The sequence below is a fragment of the Hetaerina americana genome, unplaced genomic scaffold (assembly GCF_022747635.1).
Source record: "Hetaerina americana unplaced genomic scaffold, ioHetAmer1.1.p SCAF_3, whole genome shotgun sequence".
In the NCBI taxonomy this organism is placed as follows: Eukaryota; Metazoa; Arthropoda; class Insecta; order Odonata; family Calopterygidae; genus Hetaerina; species Hetaerina americana.
This window is the reverse complement of record NW_027286874.1, coordinates 109,227,323-109,248,019: the sequence shown is the minus strand read 5'-3', so window position 1 is coordinate 109,248,019 and position 20,697 is coordinate 109,227,323. Positions and strand designations below refer to the sequence as shown.

General features: G+C 36.9%; 1 protein-coding gene across 1 annotated transcript in view; it reads right to left on the bottom strand.

The window, feature by feature from the left end:
• Liprin-alpha (PTPRF interacting protein alpha) overlaps positions 1–20,697 on the bottom strand; it is a 112,932-nt gene that overhangs the window by 46,547 nt on the left and 45,688 nt on the right. Inside the window, exons 11-16 of the mRNA XM_071587957.1 lie at positions 19,403–19,528; positions 14,223–14,379; positions 11,942–12,063; positions 9,164–9,276; positions 5,496–5,748; positions 2,040–2,308 (exon numbers count right to left, since the gene is read on the bottom strand). Coding sequence (XP_071444058.1) covers positions 2,040–2,308; positions 5,496–5,748; positions 9,164–9,276; positions 11,942–12,063; positions 14,223–14,379; positions 19,403–19,528 — 1,040 coding nt within the window. The remainder of the gene's footprint in view (positions 1–2,039; positions 2,309–5,495; positions 5,749–9,163; positions 9,277–11,941; positions 12,064–14,222; positions 14,380–19,402; positions 19,529–20,697) is intronic.

Below are 20,697 nucleotides of genomic sequence, written 5' to 3'. Positions count from 1 at the left end.
GTATAAACTTTAATCCAGCAAATGATCTGGGAAACAGTAAACCAGGCATAATTAAATGATAGCAAATCCATTTTTCCTCTTAGTTTTATCTAGAAAGCAACATTCAAATTTCAAAGTACAGTGAAACCTCATACAACAAGCATAAATCTTTCTCAGATCTTTCTTGCAAAGTGAAATACTCATTCAGTGAAAAAACTTTTCAAGCATAAATAAATGTTAAATACAATAATGTGTTCCATACCGAAAAAAATTAATTATGTACAAGGCTAATTCAAATAAAATTATACATACATTTATGACCATGGATCATGTTCATCTTTTCTTCTATCGCAAAGTGAAGCAAAATGCTAACTGAATTTGTAAAAGCAAAAAAGAATCGAAATAAATACTTCATCATTTATGAGAAGTACCTAATTACTTTTTACTACTAATCCATCTGGAGACATTTGTTTTTGCCGACGCATCCAAATTTTGAAAAATTTGACTCAGACGTATAATTAAATAAATTCCTGGTGTGCATCACTACTGACTTATTAGGGCGATGCCTCGTACGCATAGTACAATGCAACAGTTACCCATGACCTCCACATTACATTTAGCCTGCTGTTTAGGACTAAACCCTTCTTAAAGGCTCATGGAGTTTCTGAATGTTAAGGAAGAAGGGGTTTTATTTTCAAATCACCCCTCGCATTTGTGCAAAATGGCAGCATGAGATGGCCTTTCATTTTGGCTTGTGGCCAGGCAATGCATTATTTTCTACTGTTATGTGTACAAATATAGGTTCGTCACAGCACCTTCTTCCAGAAGAGACCCTTCTCATCACAATTAAAAACCTGTTGCGGTAGGCAACTCTCAGAATCTATGAGCTTCTTGAAGTCACCAATGAAGTTCCCTGCTACCTTTGACTCAGAGCTTGATGCTTCACCATGCCTCACAATGCCATGGATACAGGTTTTCCCTTGTACTTATGGAACTTATAGAGCTTCACATAGATCCCCTTAAATATTTCTTCAGTCGCTGATGATCCTGACATCTTCTTGACAAAGTCTGCAAAAATAACTTTCCCCTCCTCACAAATGATATTATCATTTATATTGTTGCTTGCAATAGCTCTTCGTTTAATCCATATAAGATGCAACCTTTCAACATCATTGAGAATGCATAACTATCCATTAGATACTCTTGTCAATCTATTTGAAGCAGCTATATCCTTAGTCTTGTCTGTGTTCCTGAAGAAAAGGCCAATTGTCGATGTCAAACGATTGTTGATATGCGCACTTGGATCAGCCATGCTCAATCCTTGTTCCAGATTTTCAATCATTTCTACTGTTATTTTTATTCTCTTATGGATTTTATTGCACAAAATATCACTAAAAATATGTCCGAACACAAATTTGGAAAAATAAGTGATCACTAGAACATGCTAAGATCACTAGTGGCATGACTAAGGTGCAAGCGAAATTAGTGCTAAACACCAACTGCAATAGCAGTCGTGCAATCATTTTGGGAATATCACTTTCCTCGTCACTTATTATGGGAAAAATCACTCATTAAGTGAATCATTTTCAAGACCATCAAGGCATCATGAGGAATGGCCAACGCAGAGCTTATCACCGACTAATTAACATGTAAAATATATCGTTAATAGTATAATAACAATGTAATAATAACAATGTAATGTAATAATATATTCAATATTACGAGAGAGCTACGGGTGATCAACATCTTTCTAAACATCGAGATCGTAAAATTGCATCTTCATTTCATGGTATAGTGAACATTTTATTCAACCATCTCATGCTGCCCATTCTTTGCACTTTATTTGCATGATTAATAAGCAAAAGATTTTCTTTATTTCCTTGGGAAGACTTGGCACTTTATTTTTCCTATTCAATCAGTTAACTTAATTCTTTTTTCATGAACTCCATTTCTTGTAATTTCAGAGGTAAATTTACACTCTAAAAGAAGGGTATAATAAAGGATATAAAATGAATATGTGACTTCCAGTGATTTGAAGTATCAGGTGCAGCTCCACCTACCTTATTTCATTATTGATGGCATCCAGTTGTTCTTGCAGCATGAGCGCCAGTGCCTGAGCGTCTGTATGGCCCGAGGGAGACATCATGTCCCCTGACCCTCCCCCAGTGCCTCCATACAGGGAATCACTATCCTCCTCTCCATCCACGTCATCCAAATCTGAGTTGGCCCCTGAAGCTGCGGCTGCTGCTTCAAAGGCTTGTTGAACATTCGCTAGTATGGTTTGGTGACGAGCAAGAGCTTGCCATTCTTGCTCAGACAACGGCCTCCCCTGAAATTTAACCAAGACATTGATCAACATTTGCAGTTGATGCCATGAAAGTATTATGAAGTTGAGTCCACAAGGCATACTACCTTGATCAAAAAGTTCCCGGAATAACCACCGTGTGGCGCTCCCATCGTTCCGATTTGAGTTCTGTTTTTTTGTTAAATTGGTACATCTGTTGTTGATATTCCCTTTAAATCTTAGTGTCATAACTTGACATTAGCAAAAGTTACGTAGCCAAGAGTACATCTATCTCTGTGTGTGTTGGCGATTTTTTTACAATTTCAGAAATGGATTTAAATTTGCAACAACGAACTTGTATTAAATTTTGCGTAAAAAACGGATTTAGTGGCGCACGGACGTTGGAAATGTTGGAAAAGTGTTTCGGCAACGATTCTCTAAAAAAAACGGTCGTTTACCAGTGGCAAGAGCGGTTCAGAAGTGGTCGTGAGTCAATCGAAGATGATGAACGCAGTGGCAGACCATCGACATCGAAAGTCGGTGAAAAAATTGATAAAGTAAAAGAAATGTTGGTCAATAACCGCAAATTAACCATCAGAGAAATAGCGGAGGACTTGAACATTGCCTATGGATCCGCCCAAGACATTGTGGTTAATGATTTGGGTTTCCGTCGTGTAGCAGCAAAATTGGTGCCAAAAGACCTCAATTTCATGCAAAAAAGAGACCGTGTTGACGTCGCAAAAGACATGATTTGCGAGGCTGAATCCGATCCCACATTCATCAAAAGGATCATTACTGGAGACGAGACGTGGGTTTATGAGTACGACACGCAATCCAGACATCAGGCAAGTGAATGGCGTTCACCAAATGAGCCGAGACCAAAAAAACCACGTCGTTTTCAGTCAAAAAAGAAGGCAATGCTGACGGTTTTCATGGATTACAACGGTGTAGTGCATCATGAATTTTTGCCAGAAGGCCAGACAGTAAACAAAGAGTATTATTTGGGCGTTATGAGACGTTTGCGTGAAGCAATTCGCCGAAAGAGACCAGAAATGTGGGCAGAAAACTCGTGGATTTTGCACCATGATAACGCACCGTCGCACAGTGCTATCATTATTCGTAATTTTTTGACGAAAAATGCAACAAATACCATCCAACAGCCACCGAATTCACCTGATTTGGCTCCCTGTGACTTCTTTCTGTTCAATCGAGTTAAAAAACCATTACGGGGAACGCGTTTTAGCAGCCGAGAGGAAGTAATGGAAAAATCGCAGGAAGCACTGATGGACATACCGAAAACCGAATATAAAAAATGTTTCGAGGATTGGATCAAGCGCTGGCATAAGTGTGTTGCAGTCGATGGGGATTACTTTGAAGGGGACAATATAGATTTAGATGAATAAACTTGTATTTTTAATTTTCTGAATAAATTCCGGGAAATTTTTGATCAAGGTAGTATGGACCATTATTAATTTCAGGTTTTCAATGATAAAAATTCCCTTTTTGAAGTTCATAGACAATTATAATTCCCTTCTTGGACTTTAAAAAGATAGTGGAGATGACATGGGTGACTGATCAGAAATAAACATGACAGATGCCAGCAGCAATGAAGATGAGGATGAAGAGGTTGATAAGTTTGTCTAGGAGAATATGATAATTACACTGAGCACTGAGAGATTTCAATCCTATTTGGGGCCCTCAAAGGGAAGCAGAGAATTAGAGTGACATTGGAAGTATTTTTGAACTGTTTTCGGTGAATTTTTTTAAACGATCACGAATGAAACAAATTGATAAGCTGCACAATAAAATTTAGTTATGTGCTAGAGTGGCATCACCTAAATCTATACACTAGCATCCTGGAAACCAGTGGTGGAGGGAGAAAGCTACAAAATTTTATGTTTATTCTGCAAATGGGCAATGGTCAAAATGCCACACACTGATAATATTTTATCAAAAGAATAATCATACCATATCCACAGCAGGTTTTGGTGATACCATCACAAGATAGTCAATATTCTTTGGTTGCAAATTTCTCATTTTGCAGATAACATAAGTATGGATATGTATAAATGGGTGCAAAAGCTACACAATATATTTCCGGAAATATATCACTTGGACAAAAAATTTGACGAGTTATATTTACCAAAAAGATATTCCTTTGACATTACGGAAGGTTCACTTATCTTACAAAGAGTAACTTACCCTGGAGTCAAAATTTTGACATGATAATCTGGTGCTCTGTGAATTAAACAGCGAAATGCATTCTCTGTCTAAACTGGCAAAGACACAATTTTGGAGTTGAAACTTAAAGGGGACCAGTCATAAATAAAATTACACAAATTGTTCTAAAATTAGTAGATACCCTTCTTAGTCAAGGACAGACTGTGTGTATAGGTGATTATTAAAACTCTCCTGCTCCAAAAAAATTCCAAAAAGCATGGCACTAATTGTGACGGAATATTGCAATTACATGATAAAACAGGAGGAACATCCGACAATCTATAAGAGACTGACACCGGGATCAGTAAATGATGTTCTCATAGTCAATCACTTCCCTAGCTAATGTTTTTGGCACAAACAACTGGAAAACTGTCATAACTAGCCTATTCCTGAGATGGTGCATACATATAAACAAATACTGAATAACAACAATTAGTGCATGTCATAATCGATAACAAATGAATGGAATGATATCGAAGCATCAACAACATAATAGTTAATTCAGAATGGTCACGAATCTTCTTATACCTGCTTAAATTCCATTTTTCTTTTCAGATAAGATTTTTCCATTTGGGAATTGGTGCATTTTAATCCATAAATTCTGTGGTTCACTTCTGTAAAAACAATTCGATGCTTCCTCCAGGGACCTCTATATCTTGACATAAAATATCATTTAAAACAATAATTCCATGAGAATATATTAGAAATAGACCCACACTGCTCGTTCACTTGCGTAAAATTAAACTTTTCACAAAATCAAGATTCTACTTCACATGACCCCATCACACAAAGGAGAGAGAGAGAGTCATATGCAGTGCCACTACACTAGTATCTCTCAAGGCTCACTCATCTGTTAAGGAATCTCTCAAGATGAAGGAATCAAAATCTCTAGGAACTCTCTTCAAAAAAAGTTCACGGTGCACAGCTGATAAACCCATGACCTCTGCCTAAAATTCCCCCACCACAAATCTTCCTTTTCTCCATCCACAAAGCCAAAAGGAAGGACTCGTACCTTAGCAACTTCTTCCTCAAGGGCAGCAACGGCAAGCCTTGCCTTGGAAGCTCTGGAAGCTGATGATGACACAGATGAGCCGCCCTGCTGGCCCTGACCGGATGCTGCAGAGGATGGTCGCGTGGGCGTGACGACAGAGGATGAGGGAGGCCCTGGGGAGGCTACATTGGCCGCTCCTGAGGGGGGTCGGCCCCCGTATGGAGACTGACAGGGTCCCTCGCCCGGGAGAAGCCCTCCAGAAGGTGACAGGCTCCTTCAAATAGAACAAGAGAGAAACATTCAATTTGCAAGCAATGCCATTCCAACACACTGAATGATCAATTCCAATCATTCACCTGGGCTGTGAAGCCATGAAAACAGGAGAAGGGGAAACATTAATAACTCTCTCATTTCTTTCTGACTCTGTAGCACCTGGAGTGGTGCCGTATTCCATGTTTCTGAGCTAGATGTGGCCTGACTGAGACCTTCACAGACCTAAACTTGCCACTAATGAGAATCAACTTTAACAAATGATGTGATATGCTATGACTCTTCTTCCAATGAATAATCATCTTTTTTAAGGCCACCAAGAAAAGAGTTTAAAAATTTGAAATAATGAATGCTAGATGTAGCATACAGTGAAAAGTTTCTAAGTGCTTTATGCATACGCAAAAAGCACCTATGTCAAAAGAAATAAATTTCCCTATACCATTTTATAAAATGCACACCTTTTCCAAACATGAAATTTTGATTTTTGTTCCAAATACCTTCAGAGCAGCTGGTTTTTGTTGGGTCAAATCCCCATCCAGTCTTTTGATGGGAGGCATTTTACCCTAAATTTATCCCGATGCTCACTGTACAATTGGTTTCCAAGATATTTCACCAAATAGAAGTGATAACAATCAGATTAAGAGGCTTTTACTAATATTTTACGTACTTATACACATACAAATATTCATTTAATGAAAATTTAACCTTATATATTAACAATCAACCACTCACTAAAATTTTACCAGCAAGTACAAATTAAACCCATATTTCCTGGGCCATAAGATACAATTTTTTTACTTCAAAATGCGCTCAAAAACCAGCCTGCCTATGCGGGCATAAGTTTGACCTATAAACACAGGCCAATTCACCGGAAAAATATGCACTATTTGGTACTTTTTCCGACATCAGGCATAGATAATGGTTGCCTTCATTACAAACGTACATAGTATCACTTCTTGAGTCAGTAGTAAGCAACAGAGTTTAAATAATTCCTGGAAAGTACTTCCTAAAAAAATTCATACAATAAATCATAAATGTATTCAATGAAGTGTGTTTAGTTTCATCTCACATTTGGTGCTTCCATGAAACTTAATACACCTTAGGCTAACGGGGATGTAGCCCGTATTATGATGTATTAGCAGAGGGTTAGTCTAGTTAAACTGGGAGTCCACAGGTATTCAACCCTAAGTACTGTGAGAGATTGTTATGTATCGGTGTATCTCATGGGGCAGGAATTACTGTTTTAAGTACAGGGGTACATCAGGGTGCTCTTATGAAATATTTCAGCAATTTGTCCTTTAATCTCCAATACATTGACAAATTCCAAAGAAACTGCGTGAGATGCCGCAACAGTAACTTTTAACGGAGTCATCCACTAATGTACATTTCAATGCAACAATTTCAGAGTGTAAAAATCATTCGCCTTGACTGGGACTCGAACCCAGATCCCTCAATATCCGGTTGAGTGCTTTAGCCACTTAAGCTACCGAGGCGTCCTCTTAAACTCTGAAATTTTGGGGCTTTTAAAGGAACTAGATGTTGTGACGAAATACCGTACATACATACAATGTCACAGGCATTCGTAGTCGTGCGCGACGTGCCACTGTCTGTACGGTATTTCGTCACAACATCTAGTTCCTTTAAAAGCCCCAAAATTTCAGAGTTTAAGAGGACGCCTTGGTAGCTTAAGTGGCTAAAGCACTCGACCGGATATTGAGGGATCTGGGTTCGAGTCCCAGTCAAGGCGAACGATTTTTACACTCCAATACATATTTTCCACCAAATTTATTTTACTTATTTTTGGGACTCTCCTTGCATGCAAGTCCAAAAATGACAGGATCAAGTGTTATTAGGAATTCACTGATTTGTTCAACACCATTTGTACAATCCGCAATTTTTCTCAGAACTCAGATGAAGGTCAGTTTAACTAAAAAACACCTTAATGGCATCGATCATTGCCATTTCAGAATTTTAAAATGGCCTTGACCAACACTGCATGAGCCCTCCCACAACTCACCAATTGAGGTTTCTCTTTTGTTTGGTCTATCTGATATAAAACATAAGATCCCTGATGGCAGAATTGATGCTCACATATGACTTCATAAAATATCAGCACAAATATATACAATGCTTCTAGAGCTCAATAATGAGGGCACTATTTTTCAACCTACACCACATTTGAGGTAATAAACCCAACATAAGCTCTATAAAGAGCATTAATCAGTTCATCACAATCATTGATTATAGAAGCCAGAGTAGGAAAGAATAAATAATAAGGAACTGGAAGGAAGTGTTATCATTCTTGATCAGTACTCAATTACACCTTTCAATAACCTCACAGAATAACTAAAACTACCAGAAAAGTCTGACTGTAGTCAGATAAAACTTGTTATCAGGGGGCTGGTGAATGTACCAAGACAGGATGCTGGTGGTGAAAGACTTGCTCAGAGACAGTTCTGGTTACACCAAGGGTAGAGGGCCATACTATCGGAGCTAAAAATCAAACTCATAAATAATTTGACATAAAATTCACAACAAGATTAAAGGTTTAACAAATAATGTGATCATGCCAATGGAACTGGGAGATGGGAGATAATAAGACCATTGGAAATGTGAGTTTCTTAGACCACTGGTTGCCAGCAAAACGTTTTTGTGCAGAATTAATAACAGCTCCTTGTGTAACAGTGATAAGCCTCTGAATTTCATTCAATAATTTATATATACCCAGTCAACAGTGTATTAACATTAGATAAGAATCGACCAATTACTTTTACTGACAAGAAGCTCAAAATTGAGGCATTCAGTGAATGTGGCTGAAAAAAGGCTCTTTTCTTCGTTTTACCAAGAATGATTACCGATAAAATAAAAAACTCAACAATTCATCAATTAAGAAGAAAAAAAGCATAATTTTGATGCTTAATACAACAAAGTCTGACAAGCCATTACCCATTAAATGTGGGTGTAATGAATTTTTATTTAATTTCATCCCACAAAGTGTGATCTGCCTTTCTAACTTAGAAATCAGTATTATTTATTTCTTATGTGCAAATTCCAAAAAAGTGTGGTGGTCCAATCCTGTGGGTGGTAGAACACCACTACTACTGACCAGGAAGCCAAGGTTCAAATGCCAGGCATGCCTCAATGTACCCTTAGCTTCACCCAAGCTGGGTGATATTTTGGGTACCAGAACTTACTGGGAAACCATTGTTGGTACAGGTAAAAAACTGGTCCCCCTAATTACCTTGTTATGTGAATTCCACAAGCCGGTGGGCTTTTAACTAGGTAGGCTCGAATATCACCTACCAAACTGACCTTTGGGTTTGAAATTGTGATTATACATTCCAATAGTTAAAGCATACATTTGACATTAAATACTTCCTGAAATTGAGTCCCAGTGCGGGTGAGCAGAGGTAACTTGCCTTGTGAGGGCATCTGTTTGCTGAATGTTGAATGCAATTTCTTGTTGCAGCATCTGCCTTCTGATGCTCTCAATTTCCATGCGCGCCTTATTCAACTCCTTCACAATGTTACCCTGGATGAAGAATTAATACCAAATGTCAGCTCAACAACCAAGTCAAATACATCCCCCCCCACCCCCATTTGTTATGACAGCATCATAATCTTATATTTCCACCATTCAATCCAAAATAATACCATAACAGGAATTGACTTCTTAATTCTTAAATTCCTTTTTAATACTTTATAAATATAAAAAAAATGAAATTTAATTAAATTATGAATAAAAAATTCACTCAATCATGATTATTTATGATTAAATTTTACATCCGACTATAATAATCATCTTTAAACACATATTTTGTAAGCAGAAGATTAGATCTTTACATACTAAGATTCATATTCCTATTGTCCTGTAACTTAACCTAATAACTATGACCAGCCTATGTTTCAAGGACAGATAAGATCTGGGTTTCCATTTTCAAAACATTGCTGTCAGCTTTGGTCTTCTGATGCTTCCTTGGACTAAGATAATCTCCATTTTCTCCCTCTTCTGCATCTGAAGGCCACAGTATATGCTTAAATTCCCACCTTATTCCTTTTGACAGTTGACAGCTGAGATCTCTATCTTTCTATTACCGAATTGAATTAGAATGTATTGAATGGCATTCAAGAACAAAGCCTAACATCATAAAAAATATTTAATACTTTAAATTTTGCTAAAAGAATGCTGAAATTAAATTAAAATAATTATGACAATTAAAAAAGATGGAGTTATATCCGTAGTTCTACCATAGCGCTGTAGTTCTAAAACATTCCACATCTTTCTAGTGTGCTGATCCCCACCATGGCTGCTATGGTGAACATATTCTAGTTGTTACCAGAACCTTTCAGGAAAGTACAGTCAAACCTCTTTAAAATGAACCTCTGTAGGATACGAAACAATTCATAACAAGAAAAAAATGAGTCCCTACTTATAAAGGGTGTGAAAACATAACTTCCTTTTTTGAAAGCATTTTGAGTTTGAAAAAAAGGTAAGATATGTTGCCGCGCCCTTCCTTCGATATAAGAGTAAAATGTGCTCTTGAACAAGAAGCCACAACAAAAATTGAAATATGTTTATAACAGGAGGGATTTGAGAATTAATTCTACCACAGCCAATGCCTCAATTCTGCAGTTCACCATGCAGCATCTCCAAAACACCAGCACTATCCCTTAACATTCTCCTGCTAAACTAATTCCTTACCAAGATTTTGCTTTAAAATAAACTGCTCAAGATGGTGCACATAACTTTTCATGGAGTCATCCCCTAATGGGCATTGCAATGCAACAATTTAAAAGGGCAAATATCATCCGCCTCCCAGTCAAGGAAAATGGTTATTGCACTCCAAAACTACTGCATTGCAGATATCCATCCCTTGGACTTGACCACATTGAAATGTTGGCAATCATTATTTCCCCTATGCCATATACGTTCCCTCATCAGAACTAAGGATGGTATTTGACATGCCAATAATAAAACAATTGTTGGAATTGAATGGTAAACACCGACGTAGACCAAAAATGCAACACAAAAGGGTGCACAATAATTGAAAGTTGTAAGGAGAGTTAGGATTGTGGGAGAAGAAGGGTTGATTCAACATTCAGCACCAAACTCATTCAATATTGAACACACTGATTGAACATATTGATATGAGTGGTAGAAAAAGAACATCCAGTAAAATGGCCTTTAGGCATTGCTAGCACCAAGGAATACAATGAATGCAATTACTAGGTTTCAAAGCACTTAAGTCAACTTACAAATTCATATACCATAACAACAGATGCCAAAGTATTGAATGAGTAAATATTGTATTTTGAGAGACACAATGAACTCTCATGCTATGATCTGAGACATGATACTCACACTGCTCCAAGTGGTTCTTCTCCTTCAGAAATCTTAAGCGTGAGGGATTATTTCATTAGGGTTTCCCATGTACCTACATGTCTATACTTCCCCATAAAGGAGCAATCTGGAGGGTAGAAGTGCACTGAAAGATCTTCATAAGTTTCCCTTTATGTCCAAGCCTTCTCCCAAAGATTAAATTTTCCTCGACAAAAGAGTAAAAGGGAAAATGGTACAGAATATGTAAACATTCCAGAAGATATAAGGAAGAGCATTCCACAATTTGAATATCCTGGACTCATGGTAGTTCTGTTTGAGTTTTTGGGCTGCTCCAAACAAATGTGATACTTTATGAACTCTTAACTCATTCCCAAAAGATCCACACCATTGCCACAAATATCCACAGCCTGGGTAGGATTCTAGCAAATGAAAAATGTTTGGTAAAGGTACTGTGAAAGTTGTGAAGTATTGACTGTAAAGTCAACTGGAACACATTGATTATCAAAAGCACTAAAGAACTTCCTCTAATCAAAAAGCTTACGAGGACAAACTTAAGTCAATGAACTCATGAAGAACATGAAGGAAGCAAAGAAAAAAGGCCTACAGAAAACCTAATGAAAAGACCTAAAAAGAGAGGGCAGACCTAAGGAAAAATATTCAATGATAATTATTAGGAACGTGGGAAAGGGATTCTATAACCAGATCAAGGAATCAACAGAATATACAAAATTGAGGATATGTTATCTACCTATCTTCAGACTGGAAATTGAATAAGAACAAAATCTTGCTTATTTTACTGACCCCTTATATGTCACACAATACATCGACCCCCCTTTACCATCCCCACTGTTGTTACCTTTTCACCCTGAGAGTCTTCCAATATTTTGCGAGTTTTTTCCAGCTCCTGCTGCAAGGAATTTTTCTCCTCCAGGGAGTGCATCCTTTCCTTCAGGTGGACCTGCAAGCGCTCATTAGATTCTGAAAAGAATAAGAAAATTACAAGATTTAGGAAAGGCCTGATCTATAAACCAAACAAAGGAAAGAGACAGTGTTGGCCAACACATTTTACACAGGCACATAAAACAAGGAACTCGCATGTATTCCAAAATTTTTGGTGGCATAATCACCTTCTTCTGCGGACAGAAGGAACTGAAGTGAGGAATTAGTCTTTAAAAAGGGACATTTTGGTGTTTACAAAAGTGATATTGGTGCTGGAGGCTAAGGAAAGGAAATAATCAATTCAATCAGAAATCTTCCAACAAAACTTCGCACGCAATGACAGCTTTTTATCTGATATGGACACAGGAAAAATAAGACATCAGCTTTCTTTCAACTGCTCGTGTTTTTTTTAAATGTATTGTACAATGTCATTTTTTCTATGTCTGCAAAACAAAAGAAATATATTCATTGTGAAAGCAATATCAAGAAAAAAAACATCTCTGTAAAATTGTGACATGGACTGTTTACCTAATATGTGCTGCAAGTAGGTATAACGCCTCCATGGAAAGCAAATTTGCTCTCATCTATTTTGCACTAAACAAGGCATAGGAGTATTTCAAGAAGAAAAAGAAGTGATAAATGGAAATAAGAATAGGTTTTCATTGAAAAATTCTTAAATCTCTTAATGAGGTCAGGAATAGTTCCACTGCCACACATGAAGAAAAAAAGCCTGAATCAATTACTAACAAAGGATACATTTTGGACAAGACCTAATCAGTTCATACCCTCTTCATAAAAATATTTAACAAAATTTCAAGCTACTCATGGTTAAATAAATTTAGAGTTCCTACATTCATAAAACACCAAACACACTGACACAGATTGCCACACCAACCTGAAAATGTGTCCAGGGGATTTTTGCATTTCCTGTTGAAATCTCAAAATTTAGTTTTTTCATGAAAACAATACCTTCCCTACACTATCTATGGAGTAATTCAAATTAAAAAAGACAATGCTCTACCAGTATTTTGTGCAAAAATTCTGCAACTTAACTGACAGCTTACTTTTGAAATAATAAGAACTTTAATGCATAGAAATTGTCAAACAATAATTTTATATTAACAAACTGCCATCAGATCTTTATATGTTAGAATAAATCCATGAAACAATACCAAGCCAATATGGGCAAATTTGTCCCATTTCGAGGTTACATATGCACATCATTTACAAAGTGTTTCAAAGGTGGTACTGAGAATTAATGGCTTTACATCTTTCACTATTATTAATTTAATCATTATATCTTTGGTGAAGGATTTTGCACCACCCCCTCCTCAAAAGTTATTTATAAGTACCACTCTAAAAATAGGCACATGGAGCATTTTTGTATGCATGCCCTATTGTCATCACATCGGGAGATCCATCCTCCTCCAGCACTAAGGTTTACTTCTACACATGTACTACCATAAGAGCCTGTTTGCAGCCTTTTAAAGAAAAAATAATTTGAAAAAATTGACTAAAAGGCTTCCTCAGAACTTTAGAGAAAGCTGCATTGAATTTGAATGTGAATATACACAACTGACATTCGTCAAATTATTATTTCAAGTTAATGCTGAAGTTGACATTCAAATGATTTTCCTTGGAAAATAAAATGAAATTAAAACTGTGATCGATTCTGTACCAATTTTTGAGACGTAAACACATTGGAATCAATGAATTAATCTCCATTCTGGGGATGCCACCGCGTAGGTTGTTTATTGGACATAGGTTTCGCCCATGTTCCAACGAGCACCTTCAGGCCAATAAGCCGGGGCATTGCTTGGGCCACGTTTAACGCTGCCAAAACAACGCCCTGGCACTTTGACCTGAAGACGCTCATTGGAACACGGGCGAAACTGTTGTCCAAAAAACAACCCACACGGTGGCATCCCCAGAATGGAGAGTCATTCATCTGAACGACACAAAAATCTACAATCAAACATTGGAATTAATTGCTATTTTTTCCACTGCAATATTTCCTCACACAATGGAATGAGGGATGAAATTTTGAATAACGAATACCAGAAATTTCAAACAACAGGATTTAGCAAAAAAAACAGAGGGAAACAATGTCTCTGGAAATGTTACACACCTCCACCACTTTCACAACAACCAGTACAGATGCTCTAGACTCTGAGATACAACGAAAGAGTCTTGATTACCTGATAAAAGTTTGTCCACCGTTGAGGATAACCTTTGATTGTGCTCCTCATTCATTTTAAGGCGTTGATTCAAACGAAGAAGTTCAGCACTCTTCTCATCCAGTTGTGCCTCTAACCTTTGGATTCGATCCTCAGCCGACCCATGACGTTCTTGGGCCTGAAATACATGAAGGAAGTAGACATCAACGTGAATTCAATATATATCCATGATGCAGCAAAAATGAATCATGTAATTAATTACAATAATTAGGAGCCCAAGTTGGATCACATAATGGAATCTTGATGGAAAAATTCACAAAATTCACATTTCAAAATTAAAACTCTATAAATTGAATTTATATATCGTATAAATTTGGCTTGTAAGCAGTATTACATGCATGCCAACTTGATTATCTGTCTACTTATGGAGCCCATAATGGCTATAGTTTGCACACTCCCAGTGGTGCTTAGTCAATTTTGCTGATATTATCAACAGTTTGAGAATGAGAAGTGTGAAAGTGAAGCAAAGCAATTTAGTCATCATAAAGGAAGAAAGTCTTGCCAGTCCGCATTTATGCCATGAGTAACATGGGGCAGCGGGGAGAGGGGGTGGAGAGGGAGGGGAGGGGGGTGGAGAGAGAAGAGGAAGAGGGAAACAACTCTACCTGAAGGTGAAATTATGCATGTTTCTGGCCATTTCCATTGCCTCCCTGATAATTCTACGCTTCTAGTAATGGGAGCCTTCAAAACTTTTCTGATACTCAGGTTACAAAGGGGATAGTGGTGGAGGATGTACACATTCCCCTCCTGCACCTCTTTCTTTCCCATCCATTTCTGCAGCCTACTTAACCCTTTTAGGGCCAGACTCTTTTCCCTGGTATACGTGAAAAATGCCAGGGCTGTTCTGATGAATTTGTAGGTTTGCACTTAGAATTTATATAAATCCTAACATGAATGCGTTTCAGCTCATTTTTTTACACACTTTGAATAGTTAAAGGTACGATAAAAAGATTCAATGTTGTTGTTATGCCGTCTACACATTTAGAAAAAATATAATTTTTAAGTCTGTTTTTTTTAATTTAACATTTTACCTTTAGATTAGAAAATTTGTCATTAATATTTTCTTTGATCAATAACTTTGTCATAATTAGTTTCTACTACTATTACTTAGCTCACAAAAAAGTGAAAGTTGTAAGTAATACAGAGACGCATGATAAAATGTACGCTTAAATAGAAGCTTACGTTGCTACGGCATCAGCTACGCAAGAAAAGAAGATGCGCTGAAGTACAAAAAATTCCTTACGTTCAAATCACCAAAATGTGAATACCCATTTTATTTTCATCATGAAAATTTGTCAGCAATGATAAGAAAGCATAAAAGATACTAAAAAATGGTCAACTAAAGCTTTGCAACACACAGAATAGTAAAAAGGTCTCCAATGACTTTCCTTTATCAGCAGTTCTTTCAGGACCACGTGTATTCTTTGAGCCTTAGCTGGATGGTGTAGGGGAAAGTTGTGCCTAAATTTCATTCTGTATGTATTTACTTTTAGTGAACATCTATATACTATATGAACTAATGCTGACCAAAACACCACTTAGTGAAGCACTGCAATCTGAAGGTGCTTCCAAGAGAGGGAGCTATACTATTGTTGCAGAAAACAACAAGCGAGACGGGAATTCAGGAAGAAATAAAAATCCAGCAACTCTGGCTTTCTGGTCCAGAGCATATGACAGTTTTAGAGAATTTTCAAATGCAAACACATATCTGGAAAATGTGGAGAAAATAGACACTTTTATCACTAGTGGTCTCATTAATTATGTTTTTTTTCCAGCCTACTAACAATGGGAGATGAATAAACCTGGGTAACCAATTCACTTTGTCTCCTCAAGGTTGATAACACTGGGTCTATAAATTCTAAGAACAGCAGGAGATACCATAGGAGTAACTTTTTTAACGGAGTCACCTGCTAATATGAATTCAAATGCAGAAATTTAAGATTTTAAAACTCATTTTCCCAGACGTATTCGAACCCAGATACCTCGAGATACCATCTTGTTCCTTTAAAAGCCCCCAAAATTTTGGAGTGAAAGAGGATGCCTTGGTAGCTTAACTGGCTTAAGCACTCAGCCGTACATCGTGGGATCCGCGGTCAAACCCCTGTCAAGGTGAAAGATTTTCACAACTGGGTCTATTTTTAAAACATGCAAGATGAGAAGACTTTTCCAAACTTTTATAGAAAACACTCATTTAAATCAAATAAGATCATTGTTTCATTAATATAAATATTTTATAATTCTGTCTTAGCATTAACCTGAGATTAATCAGTGAAGTTTTAAGTATAGAGCACTGATTGGCAGTTCACTTACTTTCTGTTGCGGCTCCAACTTCTGGTCAGCAATTTTCTTTATAATGTAAAATTTCATTATTGGTAAATGCGTTAAACGTTAATTAAACTATTAAGTTTGATTTTTAAACAGCCCATTAAATTTTAAGTACATCAATTTAGAGGTATTGGGAAGATCAAACATTTGTCGTTCAGGATCATAGAAATATATTTGCAACTAAAAACACTTATTTTTAAATAAAGGTAAATATTAGGACAATGAAGTTGGAAATTATTTAGCAATTTTAACAACTCCGGATAGCGGCCCTATTCATGGCAGATTACTTTTGCAGGCCTTTATAACAAGTATCTTGACTGTTCGCTTGTTAATACAGGTTTCAATAACCAAGATAGAAGTAAGGAGAAAAGACTATGATTCTGCCATGTCTTATCATCTTTCAAGTCTTCCCTCCGCCATAGAATAAAATCAATCCTTATCTATCCCCACTGCTAAATGTCACATACTCACAGGAGTTATGACAAGTGAATGCTAGTAAAAGAAAGACTTTCAATAGAGTAATTAACTAATCCTTCTGTATTTAACTCAAATTTCTAAATTGCATATAAATTCCACCACACAATATTATTCATTTACTTATATTAGATACGCTATCAGTGACTTAATTTTTTACCTGATCACTTATTTATTTCTTGAACTTTGAAATTCCGTTGAAGATGAACTTACATATGTATCCAGTGTGTCAAATAATATTCACTAACCACGTTCTCCAGTGATTGTTGAGTACTCAATTGGATTATCAGTGATGTTAGATCAACCAGCAATGCTGGGTAAAAATATAGTGGGTAGTACTTATTTTAATGGGAGGCGACCGACAGCTAAGGTCATTAAGGCCATTAGGGATGGAATGGGAAAGGATGGAGGGTGGAGAGAAACTTCGGCGTTGGTATTAGCATACTCTTGTCGAAAGGTGCCAAGGTGGGTTTAACATTCTATCCGACGGATGTCGAACCGACTCAAAGTGCTCTCCACAAAGCACCTCAAGTAGGGATTAAGATACCACTGAAAAATATTTGTTGTCTCCAGGATTTGAACCCGGGCCCTCTTGGAGGGAACCCTGTTCATTATCCACCACACCATCGCAACCCCCAATAAAAATATCCCCACAAACTTCTTCATGAAAAAGATGTGAAGAGAGATAATAGCCTGGTCATTGCTTATAAAGTTTCTTGAATTCATTATGATCCACTGCTTGTAAAGATGTTTTGGCAGTAGAAATACACTCTGCACTTGCTTATCTTAATAACCATGCCTCATTACATGGGGTGTTTTCATAATAAATGGCATAAATTTTAAGTGTTTATTTGTTGTTGCATCTTAGTTGAGTCTCTGTCTTGTTGCTGCTATAACTTCAAAATTTGTAATGTATTTTTATACTCATATCCAATATCTTCCCTTGTTCTAAAATTTCCAAAATTTTTAATTATCCCAATTATTAATTATGATCCTGCAAAGCTTCAAGACTTGATTTATTTTGCAAATTGGTTGAATTATAAGTCCAAATATTCGATTTTTTGAATATTACCATTAGCACATGGTATATTTTTAATTCTCCCCGCATTTACAGATTTTAAAAATGCTTGAGGTCAAGGAATAGCAACTTGAGGTCATTAACCATCATTAATGTATATTCAGGTAATTTCTCACGATGTCCATTTCCTTTTCAAGCATAAACATATTTCACAAAACCTGAATTAAAATGTTAAACCAATAGAAATTTCATTTATTCATATCTCTTTTCCAGATTTGGTTTTCATAAGATATCCTACACTTTTACGCACCATATTAACAAATAAGTACCTATTTAATTTGCAAAGATGACTTGATTAAAATCTGAGATTTCATTTCTTAAAACTGTCTCAACTGATTAAATTTTTTTTCTAATATTATGCATTTTTCTTGCTTAATTTTCCATTTTATTCATGCTGATAGCATATTCTCTAGCTTTTCTAAGTCTCTGTTGAGACAAACGAAGATGTTACTTAAATGAATAAGAAAATATAACTTTGGCTCATAACTAGGTCTAATAACTGAACATGCCACAATTTTAGAGGGCATAACAATGTTAGTCCCAGAGGTGGCTGGGTTTTTTAGTGGCATCCGGATTCCTGCATAGGGCGCTGTAAGTGGTGAGCAATTCAAGGAAGGCCCAGCTGTCCATCAGATGGAACGTTTAACTGTGTGATGTCTTGGTGCCTTTTCTTTAACGTAGGCTAACGTCGCTGTCAGGTTTCAGGTCAGGCACCCTTCTTTCATCAATCCCTATATACCGTACCCCTTCCAAATTATCCTCCACCCTTCTCACACCATTCCCTGAATATCCTCACCCTTCCAAATTATCCACCTATCCCTGATGGTGCAAATTACCTCAGCTCACGGTCGCCTGCCCCCCAATAACTACCACAGTTACTTCTCCATTCAAATTTCATTTGAGATTCAATCTGGAGGAGGATTAGTGATTCGCAGGACACTTATCATTTATGTTATATTATATATAATGTTCACCTTATTACATTATGATCAGATATCATTTCAGGTGAGAAGACATTTCCTGCCAAGAAATGTCCCTCCTTCGCATGTGTTATCCATTTGCTGCAATAGTGGTGGCTTTTCTGTGCTAATAAAACACACTCCTTCCTACTCTTAATTCAACAAATATCAAGCCATAAGTAAAAAAAGTATGCACTTATCAAGATCTGAAAAACCAATATTTAGCACACCCAGTTTTAATTCATTGGTTTTATATTTTAAAGATTAAGGTTAGTATTTAAAATACAAGCGCCTACGTTTGATACCTGGTGCAATGCATCCATCCTGTGCTTCAGCTCCTCCTCCATTTCTGGAAGTTTGGCATACTGTGCAACTTTCCCCTCTGAAAGCTCCAACTTCTCCTGTAGCCCCCTCATCTTCTCCTCTTGGATCTAGGGGAAAAACACAAGAGGAGTATTAGTAGGGCTCCAAGCAAGGTCGGACCCACTTTCAAACCTACTCATATTCAAACAGCAAATGCTTTGGCACTGTTGGACTGCACCTATTTACAAAAAACAGAGGGAATACATTTGGGTGTCAGAAGAAATCACAAGTGCAAGCACTCATTAAATTGTTGTACTGACAAAGGGTAACGGAACCATGCCAGCAGTCGCCTATCTAGGCATTTAAGACATTCACTTGAAATTAGCATCAAGTTATTTTCATCTGTTCCACAAGTGATAGAAATAAAAACATTGGAATGTCATTAAAATGAGTAAAATCAGACCCGAGGATTTTCAATATAATGAATTAAATCCAAAAGATTTATTTCACAGAGAATAACGTTAGAACCAAAGAGCTGAGACCAACTGAGCGACAGAATTCTGGAAAGAAATTAAAGAGAAATGGGATAAGTATAAATAACACAGTGCACAAATTTGTATCTAATGCAGCCATGTGACTTAACTCTTCTCAATCATTCTCAAAAAAAGTTAGCAATGTACCATCAATTCTTATTTTTATGGGTCCATGCGGAAAAACTCACTTCTACAGCTCAAATGACCTTTTTCTTCCTTTGAACATTTGGCTGCTTCCAGCTACATTCATAGTAAAAAATAAATAAATAAGTGCATGAGAGACCTATTGGGTTCCCACACACACACATTAATGGGTTGGCCCTTATTCTTATTGAAAAGATTGGGTGAAGAGCAGGAGATCCACTCAGAGATGCACAAGAAAGAGAAGTAGAGGCACGACAAAGGTAATAAGAGATCCAACAGAGAAGCTGGCAGATGGAAGGAGCACAATCGTTCATCTCATTGAGACTAAAACAATGTCACTGCTCTTCTTGTGAATCTCAAAGGGAATTTTTTTCACAGCCAAGGCTTGCTGACCAACACTTCTTGACAGCAGGCATGTTTGTGTTAAGCAGGAAAACCAAATCAGGGACCGAGAAATTTGTTCAACGTTAGCAGGCCTAAAATTTGCTTGAAACAAATGTAATTCCATATGATGATATACTACCTTGATCAAAAATTTCCCGGAATTTATTCAGAAAATTAAAAATACAAGTTTATTCATCTAAATCTATATTGTCCCCTTCAAAGTAATCCCCATCGAC